Source organism: Aythya marila (assembly GCF_965140915.1).
Source record: "Aythya marila genome assembly, chromosome: Z".
In the NCBI taxonomy this organism is placed as follows: Eukaryota; Metazoa; Chordata; class Aves; order Anseriformes; family Anatidae; genus Aythya; species Aythya marila.
Window position 1 is genome coordinate 12449173 of NC_139080.1, and position 20784 is coordinate 12469956.

Genomic DNA, 20784 nt, shown 5'->3' on the forward strand with positions numbered 1-20784 from the left:
TGCAAGGCAGGGGCTCGGCTCCTTCTGGGCTTCCCAGCAGAAGTGTTTCTTGCCTGCATTTGTACAGTAAGGCTGCAATGTGGCAGTGAACAGCAGCAGTGTTGTGCTCACTGTGCTTTGGGCTTGAGATAGTTCTCACTTTGGTCTCCCGTTCCTGAAGCTATCTCTTCAAATGAGCTAAAATGCAACATAAAGGAGAATTACTGCTTCCATGAAGCATTATTTTGGGGTCAAAGTACTGTGATCATGAAGAGTCCCAAATCAGCACCACTGTGTATAACAGAATATTGGCAAAACAAACATAATCTACCAAGAGAGAAAAGAAGTGATGATGCTGGGAAATGCAGATGCTCCTTTTTAGAGATGCTCCATCGCTTGGCTCACCCAGCCAACTCCAAATTTCACCAAGGCTTGGCTGTTCCTTGGCCTTTAGGTACCTCCTATTGAAATGCTAAGCCACGTGGAAGTGCCCAGCAGTGGGACACCACCGGTGTCACCCCATCAGAAAGTTCAGAAAGTGCCCCCCAGAGAAGAACAGGGGAAAAAAAAACAAACCCACAACAAACTAAGCAGTGTTTCACATCTTTATTGCCTCTGCTTTCAAACAATGTGGGGCAAACAATAGCAAAATTCAGAGTTTCCAGGATTTCTGCATCATTAAAATGAAGTAGGCATCGGTGTCCACAGAGGCACTAACTGCGGAGTAGTAGTTCAAAAATTCATCTTTTGTAACCTAGGAATGAGAAAAACAGAGCTAAAAATGTGTGATGGATAGACTGTAGCCCACAGCAAGGTGTTTATGTAACACGTTCCCATGTTTTGCAGAAAAATCTTTAGCCCCTTTCAGAGAAGTCTGACTTTTTCATCAGGTTGTCCTGATCTGACATCAGGATGTGCTGCCCCAGCAAGCTCTGACACTTTGTTTATTCCAATAATTCTGAGGTCAGTGTATTGAGCTTGGTGTGTTTGGAGACAGAGTTGTTGCTATGTCCTGGCAAACTGAATGTAAGACAAGTTATTCTAGTTATTGCTAAATATTGATTGCAAGACTTAGATGCTGCAATGAAATTAGAGTATTCCAACAATAAAACCACCACCAGATGAATGCAAAAAGCTCCAAATGTTAGTAAAGATATATATATTATTATTATTATTATTTAATTAAAAATGAGAAACAAAGCAGAAATCCATTGGTGGGACTGTCTCAAATACTAAGTCTATGCCATAAGATCAGAGCTTCCCTGGAAGCAATCATAGCAAAAGTAACAGAAAATGGGCAGCTGGTGATGGCATCGGGCTGCTCTCAGCATTTTCTGGTTTACCATGGGAAGCTGAGCATGCTGCTGCTCCCAGCACAGAGGTCAGTAGCAAAACCAGCCCAAACCCACCAGGCTGGCCCCTTCCATCAGCTGTTGCCGGCAGAGGTGCGAGCCCGGCTGCGGGGTGGCACAGCTCTGCTCTGCCCACGCAGTGGTGAGGCTTTGGGTTAGGGCTGTGCAGTCACTGCCTCGCTGGGTTTCATTTAGCAGCATGCACAGCCGGTTTAGTCTGCAAAAACCTCAGCCGCTTCCATCGCCCCTGCCACGACAGCTTTCTGCCAGGGGACCAACAAAGTGAACCAGCTTGGTGAGCACAACCCGTGGCCTGATTGCAAGAGTGAAAGAGGCTTGCATCAAAACTTGGTTACCTGAACCAAAAATTCTTGCTGCAGGAGAGAAACATGAACCAAACATCTCTGGACCAGATCAAGCCAAAAAGTTTCACTCCAGGAACAAAAATACAAAGCCACAAAACCACACCAGGGGCAAAACCAACATGCAGTACCAGCTGTTGCAGAAGCAGCCTTTCTTTTCCTGGGAACATACTGAAGGGAGAGGCTGTGCCCTGCGTCTCCCCCCACTTTGTGCCAGTTTGGTGGAGTCACAGAGATGTTCTGATGGCCCAGGTAGAGGTAGAAGAAAGCCATTTCCCTCCCTAAAGGACCAGATGGGTCAGACAGCATTTTTGCAGCAAGGCTGGAGCCAAAATCTTCACCTCTTATGTTGCCTCACAGCCCTGCAGACTCAGATGTTCCTATGGTTTGTGCCATCCTGTTTAGCATCTGTCGCACAATCAGAAAGAAGAAATAAAATGTTCGAGCGTGAAGTACCAACCAAGATCTTACAATCTTGATGGCAGCGCCAGATACGGTCACGTGCATTGCCACCTATCTCCCAGCATCTGCCGTGTGTGCTCTGCAACCACGGGCTGGCAGGACAGCCTGCACCGAGGTCTATCTCCAGCATCTGCCATCTCTGTACCCAGCACACAGCAGCCTGAGGCTGGGCACAGGCACTCAAGCTTCGTTTGTGGCTCTGCTGGCTGGCAGCGCAGCAGCCTCAGCAGAGAGGGGTGGTGAGGGGTTGAAGGGCAGCTCAGACTTTTGAAGCAATATGATCATAAAAAACGTCCTCCTGAAGGTGCTGAGGAGCACACCCCATGGGTGACAGGACAGCAGCTGGGCAGAGTGAGGAGCCCAAAGGGTGGGTGCTGAGCTCTGACACCAGCACGAGGGGCTTGAGCTCCCCCGGCTCCCACACTCAGGCCAACATAAGAGGCTACATCGAAGGCTGCCTGAGGCTGGTAGCAAAGTTTCTGCTGGCTTTAAAAATGTTTTGTTGTTTCCAGTTCTGCTGTTTGGTTCTGTTGTTCCTGCTCCCAGTTAATCCTCCCCTCTAGAAATGTATATTGCTCTGGGGATTAAGTAAAATCAGAAAGGGTTAGTACTGGGAAGACAAACTGGTTAGGAGTTGCAGCTATGTAGATTTAAATTTCCATTGCCCTTGATTAAATGTCAGCACAACAGATTACTCGTGGAGTCTGAAACCATGAGCTAGCATGTCAGAAGGAAAGCACTTCATTTTGTGATGCCTGCCATCCATTACCATTGCTTTCTTTTGAGTTGAAATTTAGAAGATAGCTAACATGATACCCTGTTCTGGAGCCAATTAGTAAATGAAAAAGAAATGGATTGCACACAAGCTGCCAGGATATGCAAAGCCTTTATTTGCAGCAAGTTTGTTTTTCATATAACCTATGCTAGCACCTCAGTAGCATCTCAGTAAGACTCCTATTATGATCAATGGTAATCACAAAAAAAAACTCCTTCAAAAAACAGTTTACACTGTTAGCCAGTATGCAAATTTCTAGAGGCTCACAGATCAAAGACAATAACTGAGCTTGCACAGCATTTACTAAGGAATTTCATACACCTATTGCTTGTATTGAGGTCATGGCTGGAAAAAACAAAAGCAGAGTTTGCACAGGACTAGAGCTACAAGCACTCAGGACTGCAGTGCTCCAACTTAGAGCAGTCAGGCATTGGGATGGGTTGCCCAGGGAGGTGGTGGAGTCACTGTCCCTGGGGGTGTTCAAGGAGAGGTTGGACGTGGTGCTTAGGGACAGGATTTAGTGGGTGACATTGGTGGTAGGGGGAGTGTTGGACCAGATGATCTTGGAAATCTTTTCCAACCTTAATGATTTTTATGATTCCATGTGTTTTGTTAGTGTAACACATCCTTGCACACACTAACAGTCCATACTAAGCATAAGCAGAGACTTCATCAGTCAAATTAATTTGAAAGTATAGTCTGTGAGTCTACACTGCTTTTAGCTGGCTGCCAGTCTGAAATGGACAAAACACTGCAATGCACAAGCCATTTACTATTTGCTACAGCAACTCTGTCTCAGGGAACATCAGCACATTGTGAGAGAAACAGAAAGAAGACAGCAGATCTCAGAACTGACAGTCTCATCGGTGTGGCCAGGGGCAGCAAGGAGAAGGATGTGTTCCCACCCTTTCTTCAGCATCAGAAACAGATGACCAGACAAGAAAATTACAAGTTCCTGAGTTCCCAGAAAGTTCCCTGAAGACATAGCTCTGTCATAAACCAATACAAATACGAAAAGCAGAAAAAGCAGCAAGCAACTTTCGGTGTCAGTGTATACAGGCAACAGCTACCCTACTGGTAAATGTTCCAGGAACAGAGAGAAGAAAATACTGTAACACACGTATGCCATTTAAAGAAAACCATTAGTGAGATGGTTTCAGACTACAAAAAGAAAGAAACCAAAGTGGGGAGAAAAGCAATAAACAGGCCCACAGAGGTTTGAAGCAAAGCATGCGCACAAAAGATGCCTGCAAGCTGACATACTTTGAGTTGTAAGCTGTGGAAAAGACAGGGCTCTAAAGAGTCTTTGGCATTTATATTGATCCATCCTTCCCTGCTTGGTTTGTTTCCCTTTCCAGCCTCCCGGCACTGGGAACTCACATATTTCCAGCATCAAGCTGAGCACTTGGGCAGTGGCTCCGTCCCACGGGTGAGACACAAGAAGCCAGGAGATGCTGCAGTGCAAGCGAGAGGGGTATGTATGTGACCCTCCAGCCCACCCCTGGGGCACTGTCTCATGTTCCTAACAGCCTGCCCCCGATCATCACCCTTTCTGAACATTTATTTTCCTCCTATTGTGTCCTCTGCCCCACAGAGCTGTATCTAGTGCTGGAGGGTGATACATTCAAGAGTCATGGTGACCTGCTGCAGATGTCTGAGAAGAGAAGAACAGCTCATCTCAGAGAAGAAAAGACATGTCAGGGATGCAGGAAGAAAAGGGTTAGATCTGCTGAGTGGCTGTATGCCAGATCTGCTCTCCGATTATGCTGCCAATCCCCTAAGGCTGAGACTACCAAAGCATCTGGGAATTATTTCTGTAGATTGACTGTAAGACTGTAATTGGCACAGTTACTGGAAGCTGCTATTATGGAAAATGAGCGTGTTGTTGTGCATACACTTAATCATGGGAACCTACAAAAGGTGAAAGTAAAGTCTTGTTCCTTTAATCTTACATTCAGAGTTTCCAAGCGTTCTTCATCATGACGATAAAATAGACATCAGTGTCTATTGAGGCACTGACTCCTGCATAGTAGTTCATGAATTCTTCTGTTGTGACCTGAGACAGAAGGATTTAAAATAGAAAAATGAACTTTTTTTTACTTTTTCATGTTATAGTAAGCCAATACCACACATCGAGAAAAACTCTAAATGAAACTTAACACCTGCTATTTCGCATTGTTGTTAGTGAAAAGGAACGTAACAGGAATAATGAAGACAGTGAAAATGCACAGAGTTCACTTTACCAGAAATAAGGGCTTTTGTCCTCCAAGAACACTTGGATGGAAATTAAACATACAGAGTTAAACTAACCTTATCAGGTTCTAAACTTAAAGTCAATGCCATCCAGGAAGGCAAATATTTTATTTATTTATTTTTTTTTTCGAGGAGTGCTATCATCTGTCTATTTGCATTATCATTAATACAAGTGGATGTGGTTTCTGATTCAACCCAGAGACAGATATGAGCTTTATACCTCTTCACTAGAGAGAAACTATCAGTGCCCTAACAGGTCTCACTTAAAGAAGCAAAAATTCTTTCAAATACTAAAAAGTTTTTGAGTATCTTTAATAGGTAATTGATGATGAAAATAGTGCATCTCTTGTGATACCTTAACTCTTGAACCATGTGCATTATTCTTTGAATATAACATTACACTTAAAAATATTTGCTCCTATGGTGTTGTGCATTTGAGAGCTAAGCAACAAATGACAAATGGGAGAAGGGAATTCTACAGCCTGTCCTACTATTACGACCTGATTACAAGCTTCACAGACCCTGCCTGTTTCAGAGGCACCCAGCAAGATCATGATGAAGAGGATCTGTCTAGCAGAAACTTACCCAGGAGGCATTTTAGCTAAAAGCATTTTAGGTGTCATCTGTTCATATCAGAGCCATTAGTGACCCCTGATTCTGGCATAGGCAAAGTCAGAGGCAGTTCTCAGAAGAAACCACAGCCTGGTGAGCTAGCGTCAGGACTGCTGAACAAGAGGTGAGTGGTAACTTTTCTGTAAGTTCCAACACTGTAGCATTTATTAGGAGCAAGGAATTGATGTGGCCAATCAGAGGAATTCAGCTTGTCAATAATAATTCTGGGGGCTCATCTTTTTTAATGTATTCATTTATGACCTCGGCAAAAAATGAAATTTTTGCTGAGGTTTGCTAGACATCATCACTGCTGCAGAAAAGGGACAACTCTCACAACCGGTACCTCTCAGGATGACACAGCAGAGAAAGGGATGAAACTCTGTGCTACTAAATGCAAAGTCATGATGCCCAAGAGAAATAAAAGCAATTACTACTCTACCAAACTGAGAACATGCCTGTTGGAAACAAAACAGGTGGAGGATTTGGGTGTATTAACCAGTCATTAGACAGGCAGGTGTCACCAGTACAGTGCAGTAAGAAATCCCAGGTCCAACCTAAGACTATTTGGGAATAGACAGTGAAATGTTACAGACATTGCATAAAGAGTTGATCAAACCTTATCCAGTTCATTATTTTGAAAACCTGGACCACGAATATTGACAAGTGAACAGCAGAAGTCTCTCAGTGTTGATCCGATGCATGTAAGATCAGACCAAAGAACTCTGCTGACACATAATGAGGGGAAAAGAAGCATGCCTGGCTCAGAGACAGTTATGAACTGAATGCATGAGAAGTCCATCACAGAGGGTGCCCAGGCTTTGCACCTGCATTGGAGAGGGAAGGAAAGCCTCCTACTCCTGCCCTGGCTGGTAGCTCCTGGGGAGCATGTCTGGTGGCAGCCCTGGGTCCCTCTGGCCGCACTCTCACAGCCCTCCAGCCACAGTTCTTGGCTTTCCCTCTGCTCTTCTCAAACCTCACTGTCCCTCTGACACCCTGTGGATAAGTCCATCTCTGCTACAGATTGGCTTCCAAGTAAAGCATCTCAGAGATTATGAGTACTAGAGAAATGCTAACTGAAAGTTATTATATATTCATATATTAGGGAACCTGCTTTTGAGCTGGAACCTGTTTTTATTGTCCTAAGAAGTAAAAAAAATCCTCCAACTTACATAGGTTTTGAAAATTAGCAATTGAGTGAGTTAGCTTAAAGACAGAGTTTGAATAAACTAGATCCATAAAAGTAGATCCATATAGGCTACAAGCCTATAAATGCAGTCTCATGCTTACCTTTGCACCTCCTGTTCTTTGCCTATCAATGCCTAAGCAAGCTGCACTAACAGTCCTACACAGAGATTATGCATATGTTTTACTGTACCACATGTATATGATGCAAATGCATGTTTGGTACTGGGACCATTTTCACGTTTAATAAATTAATTCATATTGTGAGTCAACTGGTGACTTCATGGCCTGACATCAGATATATCACTTACCTTACCATCTTTGTCATAGGGTGAATCAAAACTATCCAGAAAGGCCTTAAAAACCTGATCTTCTGTCCATTCTCCGTTTTGGTACTTTGGGTGGTGCTTTGCATTATACACTCCCTTTAAGTCTTCAATTGTGATGACACCGTCTCCAGTTTTATCTAACTTCCTAAACACCTGCATGATGATCTCTTTTCTGGCGCTCGACATGGGAGGCTGTAAGGAAATATCAGCAGATTCAATTTATTTCTGTAAATGCCCAGTTCAAAATTCATGTAACTGCTCTTGTTAATAGTAAAGCGAGTTCAAGGCACATAAGACAACAAAATGCTGACAGTCTACACTGTCCATGACATAGCAAGGGCATTATATCACCAAAAAGTGGTGTGGTAGAGTCCAATTAATGTCTATCAATAGGATTGTAAAGGAACAAAAAGAGAGAAAAGACTTCTTGAACACTTCTATTCTACCAATTTTAAATATTTCTGTCATCAGCAAGCACTAATTATTTTCTTTATAATTGTTGTGACTCAAGCAGAGCAGAGGCTCCGAACAGAATCTGTCATGCTGTGGTCTATTAGAGAAAGCCCCGATTGGACTAGTTCACACTATGAGGAAATATAATATAAGATGAAGGACAGAAAAGTGAGATTAATGGGCTAATCTACATAGGTACCTGGACTGTTATATAGGAACTGAGGTACCTAAATCGAGACAGCAATTTATAAAAATCCATCAAAACCATTTCTTTACTAGGACTATTAGATTTTGCCAACCAATTGCAGAGACATGTAAAGTTTTGAGCTTTCTCATCCACAGAGGAGTTATTTGGGGGTGATTTTTTTCCCTTTGGCATATTAAGATGGAAATGGAATATTGTAACTTCTCAAGAGTTACAGATATTGTAAGTACAGTTGTAGATTTTGCTAGTTTCTGAGGTGCACAACAATACTGTGTTTCAGTAGTACTGAAGTTTAGCTAATGATAAATCAGGGCTCTTTCTCCATTTAATTCAGTAATAACATAAATTCCCAGACTTACTCTCAGTGTAACAAGAAATTCATCAAAGTCAATTGTTCCACTGCCATCTTTATCAAATGCCCGGAAGATCTCTTGTGCTTCTTCCTTGTCTATCATCATAGCATAATCATTTAATCCTTTCACAAATTCATTGAAATCAAGGGTCCTGCTGTTGTCATCATCCAAAATGCGAAATGCTCTGTGGAAAATGTTCAATTTGAGGAGAACAGAAAGGAGAATTTAAAGGATGCTGCAGAGGTTTAGCAAGGTGCTGGAGAATAGGGCCACCTTACTGAGATATGAGAAAAACAAAGACACACACACACAGACACACACAGACACACACAGACACACACAGACACACACAGACACAAAATCGACAGCAGAGTGCACCTGCTTAGATTGTGTTCCTGAAGCTTAAGTTAAATGAGTTGAAGGCACCTTAACTGAAGTAGTCTTGCTATTCATTACATATTGAGCTCTCCAAGAGTTGTTCAGATAGATGAAGTTGCAACAGGTCATCTAGGATCCCTCTGAGGCTAAGGAAGACAAGTAGGGGTTCCAGGGCATGACCCAGCTACCCCTTCCTGGGGTGGGGTGCCCCACACTCTCAGGGTGACTGCAGAAGCAGCCTGTGTGCCCCCCATGTACTGGGCAGCTGACAGACCATTGTACAATGGGAGTCACACCCCAAGGAATGACAAAATCCCTCATATCAAGGCACTTAAGTTAATTGCAGAAAACATGAAGGGGAGAGAGATGTTCTACATTCTTCCTCTCTCCCTGGCAAAAATGAAGAATTTCAAATTCAAACATTTCCTGGCACAGTTGGTAGTTGGGTGGAAAGTTTGAAGGACCAAAACTTTGAGCACAGGCAGCTAAAGAGTGAGTTGAATGAGCCTGAATTCCTTCCCTGGATCTAGTTCAGAAATTCTTGAGTACTCACTTTGCCAGTTGTAAACAAGATATCAGGGAGGGGTATTGTACTTTCCAGGCCCAAACAACAGCACAAGGAGTGCAAAGCACAGCCATGCTCAATAAGAGCAGTGGGGATTCCTACTGCACAATTCAGCAGGGCCAGAATTTCAACCAAGAGTTGTTTTGGGATCTTTATTTTAAGAAAGACAGAATAATTTAGGTTAAACATGATCTCTGGAGGTATCTAATGCAACTTTTCACTCAAAGCAATGTTAAATTCAAAGCTAAGCCCAGGTGCTCAGTGCTTTAGCCAGCTAGTGTTTGAAAGTCTCCAAAGATGGAAGTTTTGCTTCCAGTGCTTAGCTGTCTTCCAGTGCTTTGTCATGCACATGGTGAAACAGCTTTTCAACATATTCAGCTGGAATTTCCTTCATATCAACTTATGGACACTGACTCTCACCTCATCATCACTGGACACCCTACAAAGAGCCCCCATCTCTTTTTCCCATAACCACCCTTTCACTAGTTATGGTGCCCCCTGCAACTGAAACTGTTAGGCTGAACATTTGATTTGACTTCATTGATTTGACTTCTTGGACTCACCTGCCAAGTCCTTTGATGCCTGCAGATCCCCTTGCTAAGCATTTCAGTCGAAGTCTTTCTACAGGGTCAGTTGTTTTAGACAGGTTTCTTTTGGCCTGGATTGCCATCTCTCGGTCATGCCTTTCTGTGCCTGCCATCTGAAAGATCAAAGCTCTCAGACAATGTGGGTTCATACACAAAACACAGTGTACTGAAGCCTGCCTTAGTATATAGAGCATCCTAAGTCCCTCACTTGTAAGGTGTTTGCAACTCTTTCATGAGGACTCCTTTTCACCCTCTATTTCCTTTTCATTTTATCTTTTTCTCAGAAGAGGAAATTGCCAGAGGAACCGAACATTTTCTTTTCATTGAGTGAAAATAATTGCTTTGACCTGCACTTGATGGGCCACCAAACCCGAAAGAAGAGCTCAGACAACGACACTGCTGCCTTAACCCAGATGAAATTTGAAAATATGGGTACAAGTTTGCTTGCCTAGAGTGTACAAACATAATGAAAGCTGGTGGACGTAACTGGGAGAGCACTGCTGCCGCTGTACTGCAGCCCCGCTGAGCCTCCTCAGCCTTGCCAGCTTGGCCGTTAGTGTTCCCAAACAGGAAAAGCAGTGACAGCAAAAATTGTCCTGGCTGAGGGCTTTCTTCTTTTCTGTCTGTTGTTCCCTATGCTGATGCTGGGGAGAGGGTGTGTGGGCAATGAAGACACTTGTAAGCTTGGGTCCCCATCCTTGTGGCTGAGTAGGGAAGCAGCTCAAGGCCAGGACTGCCATCCATAGCCTGGCTGCTGGGCCTGCAGATCACGAAGAAGGTTCCCAAAATGTCTTCCAGCTGTTAAAGCATCACAGGAGGAGGCCACGGTGTGGCAGAGCTGTGGAACGGCCTGGCTGAGTCATGGCAGAGGCCTGCCTGGGCCTGGTGCTCTCTGCTGAGGGGTGCCCAAGGGAGGGGAGATGTGGAAGGTGGGCAACCATGATGTGGAGGCATCATGGGTGCCCACCGCACTTTGAATCTCGGTGTCATTGAACTGAAGCAGTCAGAAAATTTCTGAGAAACTGGGGATTAAACTTTTTCACCTTAACTACTCCACTCCTGTCTACAGGGCATTGGCTATGGCTGCTTGTTGTTTTTATGTGTGCTGGCTTTTGCAACCCCTTCAGACCACACCAACTGAGCTTGGGAGAAACATAAAGACAGAAAGTCTTTGTTCCCCAAAATTGTTTTCAGTGCTAGCATAATGCAGAAATCCAGTGTGGTAGAAAAGAGATTGTTGTTAGCTTTTGCTTCAGCCAGGATGGGCAAAGTTATCCCAGGAGCTCATTAGTGAGTGACCAAGAAGCCTTCCAGCTATGCGAGGTCAGCAGTCAAAAATGTTTTCTGGAAACAATGACCTGTCCTTAAGGGGAAATGTTTAGCTGCCAAGAATATAAAATACAGTGAGATTATGTAAGTACAGTGCAATCTGTATTTTCATTCTGTATTTATATCCTATAGCTTCTATATATTATGCATATATATCTATATACAGTGTGCATAAACATTCATGCTTAGCACTGTGTTTCTGCCTCTGTATTACATTTAGATGCATAAATACTATGCAGACATGATCGAGACAAATTATGAAATAATTCATCTCCATTGCACACTGAAAATATCTACACAAAAACACCACGTAAGGACTTCAGTAGCTCTCTGCCTCAGGCTCAGTGCGGGCATTTCCCATATACTGCAACACACATCAAATAATCATTGCAGTGAGATTGATGAATTGAGGCTAGAGAGGGACCATCTGATATGATATCTATTATAATCTCCTATACCTTCATAAAAGCCACTGAAACTGTCCAATCCTCAATTATCTCTGCAGCAAGTACATAATTTGCTTCTGCACGTAAAAGCATTTCTAGGCAAGAACGCGCCATCTCTAGACTAAATTGTACTGGTATTGAATCATTTTCATTTTTAAAGTATCTCCTTTGCTTCCAGTCTGAAATTTCCCCATCACCAAATGATATTATATTTTCTTTTACTAGATTAAGGGCTACACCTGTTCAAAATTTGTCCAGATGCAAACATCTGAAGACTCCTTTTAAGCACTCTTTGGCTAAGCAATTAGACAGAGCTTAGAACTCTTGCTACAAAATCGATTTCCAGATGTTAAATAATTCTGCTGTTGTTCCTGACTTGTTCCAGTATTTTGTCAGTATTCTTTCTGAGGTGGAACAAAGCATTATTATAATCTTCCTAATACCATAGGCAGCAACAATTCCATTTTTTATCTCTACATATAATGGTTAAAAACACTAACAGTCAATCATTCTGCTGGTCTTTGAGAATCTACATTCTCTATAAACGTCCAATAACAAGATCAACCTTCACCATGCTGTCATATCAAACTCAGCAATTAAAGTTAGTTCATAAAAATATTGCACTTAAATGACATATTACATTAAAGCCTCTTAAACATGAACTGGCTTCCTATGTCACACAACAGCATGTATTTGACAATCCTTACTATACATTCAATGAATGTATAAAAAAAAAGCATTAAAAATATAAATAAAAATAATAAAATAAAATAAAAAAATAATAAAAATTATAAAAATAATAAAATTTATTATAAAAATAATAAAATGATAAAAATTAATAAAAGCATTAAAATATAAACCCCAGCACAGATGAGCCTGGTCCGCACTAGTATGTCTACCACTTCCCTGTTTCTGCTGGCAGCTGCTGTAAACTAAAGATGAACACTTCCAAGGCTGTTAAAAGATTATTTCAAGAAATGTTTTAAGAAAACAGATTCTGAATCATAGCAAGGATGGAGAATTCACAGTGATTCAAAAGCTCTTTCTTTCAGTTTGCTCTCCATATATGCTGCTTTTTCCAAGCAACCCTCTTTCTGCAGACTGTCCCATGAAATATTGAGAGAGTGCAATACCTGATTATATCTCTACTAGAAATGAGTGGCAAAATCCTTTTGTTATTTGTTAGCAGCAGGATCTGATCTCAGTCTTTGAAAGGACAGGAGTTACAGAGCTCACAAACAATGAAGCAAGATGTGACCTTGGAAAAATGGTAACAATCAGGTACCTCTGCAGGAAGTCCCACTAGCTGCTTAAACAACATTCTTGCTAGGACAAAAAAAAAAAAAAAATAAAAAAAAAATAAAAAAATCCTTAAGATTACATAACAGCAGTACAATTTAGGGTGATGGACACCTAGACCAACAGGTCACCCTGATCTGCAAGAGATCTGGGTGACCTGTTGGTCTTCATCTTCAACTGGAACTTCCCAGGGGGAAATGAGAAACCTCCTCTGAGTGGTTGCATAAGACCATCAGATTAAAACAACATTGTAGATATTGGCATTGAAGATAAATGTGGTTGTTCAGATCCTGCACTGGAATATGGAGCTCAGACATCCTGTTTTCCCCGTGCTTCCAGCTCTTTCCTGGAGGATGAGGCTGGAGGCCAAGGCTGGGATTTTGTCACCTCTCTGCAAAGGCATCATGCCGTTGTGGGAGATAGAACACATAGTTCTTATGGAAGAACAAAACAGCATGTCTTATCACCGGTGATACTCCAGAGCCAAGCTGATGGCATGTCCTAATCTCTTGTCCTCTTTTTCCTAACTTTAAGCAGCTATTCCTACAGGTTGATATTAAGTATCTGCCCCTTCTGATGCACTGAATATGGGAACTGATGTGGACAGCACAGTGTGTGCCAGGGGACAGACACCTACACAGTGTCGTGGTTTAACTCGGCCAGCAGCTAAACGCCACACAGCTGTTCGGTCACCCTTCCCCCTCCCTCTCTGGGATGGGGGAGAGAAATGGGAAAGTGAAGCCTGTGAGTTGAGATAAAGACAGCTTAATAAGACAGGAAAATAATAATAACAATAATAATACTAACAATAATAATAAAAATAATGATGATAATAGTACTACTAATAATAATGTGTACGTGTCGTGGTTCCGCTCGAGTAGGCAGCCGAGCTCCACCACAGCCACTCTCTCACTCCCCCTCCTCAAAGAGGAATGGGGAGAAAATATGTGAAAAGGGCTCAAGGGTTGAGATAAGGACGAGAAAATCACGCAATAATTATTGTAATGGGCAAAACAGACTCAGCATAAGAAGATAGTAAGATTTATTGCTCATTACTAACAAGCGAGAGAAGTGAGAAACAAAGGAAAGAAACCAAAAGCACCTTCCCCCCCATCCACCCTCTTCCACCTCCTCCCCCCGAGCAGTGCAGGGGAATGAGGGAGTAGGGGCTATGGTCAGTCTACGGTGCTTCTTCTCTGCCGCTCCTTCTCGGTCACTCTCGTCCCCTGTGCTGTGGGGTCCCACCCACGGGATGCAGTCCTTGATGAACTGATCCGGCGTGGGCTTCCCACAGGCAGCAGCTCTTCCAGAACTGCTCCAGATATGGGTCCGTACCACGGGGTCCATCCCTCAGGAGAAAACTGCTCCAACCTGGCTTCCCTATGGGCAGCAGCTCCTGCCAGGTCACCTGCTCCTGCATGGGCTCCTCTCCACGGGCTACAGGTCCAGCCCGGAATCTGCTCCAGCAGGGGTCTTCCACAGGCGGCAGCCTCCGTCGGTGCAGGGCCACCTGCTCCACCGTGGTCTCCTCCATGGGCTACAGCGTGGAACCCTGCTCCACCATGGTACTCCATGGGCTGCAGGGGGACATCCTGCTTCACCATGGGCCTCACCACAGGCCGCAGGGGACTTCTGCTCCGGCGCCTGGAGCACCTCTCCCCCTCCTTCTACACTGACCTTGGTGCCTGCAAGGCCGTTACTCACTGCTCTCTCCCTCCCAGCTGCTGTGTGTCGCAGCGTTTTTTTTCCTTGTCTTAAATATGCTCTCACAGAGGCACAAAACAACATCGCTTATTGGCTCAGCTGTGGAAAACAATGGGGCCCTTCCCAAACATGGGGCAGCTTCTAGATCTTTCTCACAGAAACCACCCCTATGGCCCCCTGCTACCAAAACTTTGCCACGTAAACCCACTACATTCCACCCCTCGCCTCTGTTAAAAGCATATTTAAGATTACTCACAATATACTCTTACTTTACAATTATCACAACAACCTTCACAAACTTCACTTACATCAAAATAAACATAACATCATCACAGCACCGACAAGGTGGACATTTTACACACACACACCACCCCTCATCCCTTCACCACACTAACATCTCACAGTTACTGCTTTCTTAAATTCTTCACAACTAATACATTCCTAACAACCATCCTGCGCATATTTTGCCCGTTACTTCTATCAACTATCATCCTTATCTCAAATTCCTCGAGCCCCACATTGGGCGCCAAAAAGGACTGTGGAGGTTTTACTTAGGTGGGCAGCCGAGCTCCACCACAACCGCTCTCTCACTCCCCCTCTCCTCAAAGAGGAGAGGGGGAGTGAGAAAATACATCAAAGAAAATACAACACAGAGAACTCGAGGGTTGAGATAACAATAGCATTGACTGAAGTATTTACAACTAACATATTGGTAGTCATAATGCTCTGTTTTCTGGTAATACTTTTGTGTGTGGATATGTTGTATGTAGCCCACTCTCTGTTTTCTTTTTTCCTTTACATCCGATCGGAGAAGGTGTTGAAGTCTGTGCTTTTTTTCTTAATCATGTTGTGCTGTAACATACTGGCCTTCAGTTTTGTTTGGTATTCAGGCCCGGCATTGTTATCCTCCTGGTCTCAATGAGATTATCTTATTGAAAATATTAAGAATTACAGCGCCTTCTTTTTTGACCCTAGCAGTCAATCAGTGAATAATATTGGGTGTGGTGCCTTCTACTTTTCTCCCTGTGGGCTAATTACAGCAGCCTTTCAGTATCTTGGATACCCTTGGTCAGATATTATCCTCCTATTACTAGGTCTAGTGTTTGTCTTCTTCCCCAAGGTAAAGCAATTTATTAAGAATATTATCCAAGGACCTGTCCCCAGACAAAGTTGTGGGTGGCAAGGTGTGGGGGGGGATTTGGGCAGGTACCTATCACGGTTTTCTCCTCCAATGGTTCTAAATTTCACCCCTGAACAAGTACAAAATCCAAGAAAACTGGTAGAATGTTTGAAAGATGTATGCCCTGACCCTGACAATACTAGAGAACTCCACCAGCTTGCTGCACTCTGCTGGGGTCTCGCTTATGCCTATCAGATGTCAATTAACATTGCCCAGCACCCCCAAGGGGAGAGGGAGGTTCCTGAATTTAATGATGAGACAGCACACACTGTGACCACCCCAGAGGACCGACCATCTATGGTATCAGTCACCCCTGTAGTAAAGACAAAACAGTGGAAACGGAGATCAGGTCATTTAGTAAGGGAAGAAGCTTCTCCTACGGATGAGGGAGAAGAGGAAAAGGCAGGCAGCTCTAAAGCAGCGTCATCACGGCAACATCATGAAGAAGAGACTGAAATCATAGATGAATCAGAAACTACTCGGTCTCTATCCTTGAGTGAGCTGCGAGAAATACGAAAAGACTTCAGTCGCCATCCAGGTGAGCACATCCTCACTTGACTGCTTCGATGCTGGGATAGCGGGGCCAATACCCAACAGCTAGAAGGCAATGAAGCCAAGCAGCTGGGATCCCTTTCTAGAGAAAGGCTCATTAATAGAGTAATTGGAAGAGAGGCACAAGTTATCAGCCTCTGGAGGCGAATCCTAACAGCTGTGAAAGAAAGGTATCCCCACAAAGAGGATACTGTATACCAAGTAAACAAATGGACCACTATGGATAAGGGCCTCCAGCAGCTGCGGGAATTAGCTGTGCTGGAGCTGCTTTATAGTGATTTAAACAACACCCAGGCACCTAAAGACCAAGATGAAGTCCAATGCACAACGTCCATGTGGCGGAAGTTTGTACAGGCTGCACCCCCAACACATGCCAGCACACTGGCAGTAATGGGTTGGGAGGAGGGAATGGGGCCAACTGTGGACAACATGTCCAATCAACTTCATAAATATGAAGAAAATCTCTCTGCACCAGTACGGGGCTGCATTTCAGCTGTGGAGAGACTGTCCCAACGGTTAGATGAACACATAGCTTCGTCCTCACCTAGACGGAAAAATCTTTCAGCCATCAAGCACCAGCAGTCCCCAGCTCAAACAAGGGTGAATCCGGGACGCACACCGCGAGGTACCTTGTGGTTTTATTTACGTGACCACGGGGAAGATATGAGGAAGTGGGACGGTGAACCGACCTCGGCCCTAGCTGCTCGGGTACGTGAGCTATGGAAAGATACAGCAGCAACAAAGAGGGCCCCTAGGAGGATTGCTGCCCCAGTTTCTGTTGGACAGTCCCCCAGAGGCAGTAGAAGGGATAGTATTACTCCTGACCCTGACGAAGAGACTTCTGCTTCACATTTGGAAGAAATAATTGATAGATACTCACTCCGACCAGGACTAGTGGGGCCCTGCCTCTGGCCAGGTAGAGGAGAGGGACAACCGGATTTACTGGACTGTGTGGATTTGATGGCCTGGCACACCAGAACCGCAAAAATATAAAGCTTTAGTGGACACAGGCGCACAGTGTACCCTAATGCTGTCAGGCCACCGAGGGGCAGAACCCATCTCTATCTCCGGAGTGACGGGGGGATCCCAAGAACTAACCATATTGGAAGCTGAAGTGAGTCTAACTGGGAATGAGTGGCAAAAGCACCCCATCGTTACTGGCCCAGAGGCTCCATGCATCCTCAGCATAGACTACCTCAGAAAAGGGTACTTCAAGGATCCAAAAGGGTACCGGTGGGCTTTTGGCATAGCTGCCTTGAGCACAGAGAAGATTAAGCAGCTGTCTACCCTGCCTGAAACCAGGACACACAGTAACCAATGCAAAAACTAAGTTTTCAGTATCTAAGCCCCCTTTTGGATCTAACATGAAATAATAGCAGATACAGTCAGGATAAGTTGAATATAACAGTTCACTGTGTACTTTCCAAATGTGTTATGTATTAATAACCATTACTACAACAAGAAAAGGTCATAACTGTAATTTTACATGTTTATAATTCTTATACCTCTTCCAAGATCATCACGTCTCCCACTGTGAAACGAAAAAGGGGCTGGTTAATTTAATTGAACACTGGAGAGCCTTGTTCTGCCTTGCAGCCTGGACTACAAGCAATTACAGCACCCTGAGTTCCACCATTGTTTGTTTCCATGGGCAATGCTGTGTTGTGTGAGCTGAACAGCAATGGTTGCTTTTCTTACCAAAAGTTAAACCTGAATTTTTATTTATTTATTTACTTTTTCAGAAAAATGTCAAACTGTTCATCACCCTAATCTCCTTGCATCCCTTTCAGCCTTAGGCTTAAACCTGGAAGGAGGCAGATTTAACCTAAACTGTGCTCTAGTTCAGTACTGTTTGTTTATACATTATCCTTCAGCTGAGCCCAAGAGCCCCCTTACAAAATCCAGGCCTGATTTTCCTGAGAAACACCCAGGTGTGGCAGACATAAGCCCACACCAGTCTGTGGATTATTGTCAGCTCTGAAAGCGCATGTCCTGGCCAAACTCCCAAGTCACACACCACACCGGAGCAAAAGACCTCAGAGTCTGTCAATCAATTTAAGTGGCCTAAACCAATTGCATGTATTTGGTTTTTATTCCTAACAATTTCATTAAATTATTGCAAGCATGAAAATTGGATGGGTGTTTAGCAACTCCCTTAACATCTCACTAAAAATCAGGCTTCCCAGCCCCACCAACCTTTCTGTGTCAGCCTGCAGCCTCCCCTTTGCCTCTCCCCCCTCCCCAGCAGCACTTGGCTCTGTTCTGGCAGGTGGGGCATTGCTATTCATTACATTTATATCTATATGTGATGATATATGTATACGTATGTAAAACAAACTGCTCGCGGCCAAGCCGCAAGGTCAACCAGTGAGAGAAGCCCGTTGCAAGCCAGAAAACGGAAAATAAAATCCTTTACCTGCAATGTTAACTTGCACCTGGTGTTTCCAGCTGGGACTGGGGAGCTTTCGGGGGCTGGTATGGAGTGGTAACACGGCTACTCCCAGGCTGCTGCCCCGACACAGGTGGATGGTGAGGGGAGGCAACGTAGGGCCGTGGGCAGTGCCAGCCTCACGGCAGAGCTTCCTGGTCCACCTCGTTTTACTTGTTTACTTACCCAGCAGCCTTGCCTCCCCTTTTTCGGAGACCAGTTTACCAGCCGGTCTCCAGGGTGACACTGGTGGCTGCGGCTGGCCCAACCTGCAATTACGCTGCTTCCCAGGGCGACTGCCACTGGGTTTCAAGCGTCCTTTTATTTAACCTGATTTTAAACAGATGCCTTCTTTCTCCTCCCTGCCCAGGCAGGCTGTGGAGGGGACATCTTGCACCTGTGGGTGTGATGTAGGAATGGGGGACCCCTTGTGCTGCCTCTCGCCCAGACACCCCGCGATGCCCACAGGAGGGTGCCACAGCAGCTCTGGGGGATGGCAGTGTTTTGATGACATGTTTCTCCACTCCATAGTTGATAGGGCGGAAAAGACTTGCTGGTTTAGTCCTTTACTCGAAGTACAATAGGAAAAAGTAATTAATAGCCTGACAGTTGTGTTTCACAATAAACAAGTTGCTGGCATATTTTTTTCCTGCTGATTAATTATCATTTGGAAGACTGGCCAGCAGCAAGAGCCTCTGGGGAGATGCTGAGATGATGCTCGTTTGCAGAAAACTGAAAAAGGTTAAACACCCATCTGATGAAGGAAAATTTCTCTCTGTCTAGACAAAGCTATTAACGACTCTGCCTGCAAAAGGTCACAAGCATTATCACCGACATACTGTAGCACTTGGGTAAGGAATTGGGGTATTGATAGGCTTCTTAGGGGGTGACAGATAGCCCGTGTTTTGCTTCTGAGCCCTCTCCTGCAGCAGCACACTGAACATACATGGTCAGGGCTGAGGGCAAGGGCAACTAGCTCAAGCTAAGTGGGGAAAGGGCCCAGTCCTGCCCATGGATAAAACACCGAGTCAGAACGAGTATGTGCATCCTTTCCTGACAAGAGCAGGAAATTATTTTAAGCAATTAGTAGAGTAATAAAATTTGCATCCTAGCAGGCTGCTTATCTTTCATCGACAGGTACTTCCTGGTACTAAACTGCAGCCTGTGCAAGACTTCATATACACTTATACCTCCCATCTGGCAACTGGTTGTACATTAATACAAAGCCAGGAGACAATGCATGTTTAATCAGTCAGTGATTCAAAAATCCCTGCCTCTGTGGCAGCGCGACGTCCCCGCCCGCCGGCTTTGCTCTGTGCATCGATCCCCGGGGTCTCTGGGCGTGCGGAGCAGAGGGGCTGGCAGCGCAGGAGCAGCAGCCCCTGCTGTCCGCCGGCGCTCATTGCAAGGGCTGAACAGGAGCAGGGCCCGGGGAAGTCGTCTTCACAGAGCAACGACTCTGTCCTCGAAATGCAGCATCCCACCTGCGTGAAGCCACTCTTCGCATGCAGAATTTGCAGCTTTCAGAAGGGTGCCTGTAGGCTGGCACAGCACGGATGGGCTCTTGCAAGCAGAAGAGCAGGTTAATTAAACACTTGTATACTTGGTTGCTTTCTGCTGAAGGCAATTTTTATGCCTGAGCCCAGGCACACACATACATACACATACACGTACACATACACATACATGTACACGTACACATTCTGTTTACCTTCAGCACACTCCTCTGAAAAATGTGCTATCTAGTTAATGAATTACAAGTCTGAATAATCATTAATGTGCTTTCAGGTGTCTCAGATTGCATCAGGCTAGAATTAAATTTATCTGATAGTATCTGCTCTGGTACTGTGCACAAAGCTGTACACAGAGCTCAGGGGATTCAGAGTTTATCAGAAACGAGACAGGGGTTTTGCCAAAACTTTGGAATTGTTTCTTCTCATCCTCTAACCACCTTTAAAAATGTAACTTTTATGTTTTATTTATTTATTTTTTCAGTCTG

General features: G+C 44.3%; 1 protein-coding gene across 1 annotated transcript; it reads right to left on the reverse strand.

Moving 5' to 3' along the window:
• Positions 1–572: 572 nt before the first annotated feature.
• Positions 573–18935, reverse strand: CAPSL (calcyphosine like). The gene is made up of 6 exons (XM_082782604.1): positions 18774–18935; positions 9824–9960; positions 8324–8501; positions 7289–7498; positions 4883–4986; positions 573–733 (listed from the first exon to the last, which is right to left on the reverse strand). Exons 2-5 carry the CDS (start codon positions 9958–9960, stop codon positions 4885–4887), a joined length of 627 nt encoding a protein of 208 aa, XP_082638730.1. The 5' UTR covers positions 18774–18935; the 3' UTR covers positions 573–733; positions 4883–4884.
• Positions 18936–20784: the final 1849 nt, after the last annotated feature.

What these genes read in the sequence shown, in the direction of transcription:
- CAPSL (XM_082782604.1), bottom strand. Translation starts at nt 9,960, where the DNA reads ATGGCAGGCACAGAAAGGCATGACCGAGAGATGGCAATCCAGGCCAAA. An exon ending in AATTTCTTGTTACACTGAGA is followed by an intron (nt 7,499 to 8,323) that starts GTAAGTCTGGGA and finishes ATTTCCTTACAG; the next exon opens with CCTCCCATGTCGAGCGCCAG. An exon ending in CCTATGACAAAGATGGTAAG is followed by an intron (nt 4,987 to 7,288) that starts GTAAGTGATATA and finishes CTTCTGTCTCAG; the next exon opens with GTCACAACAGAAGAATTCAT.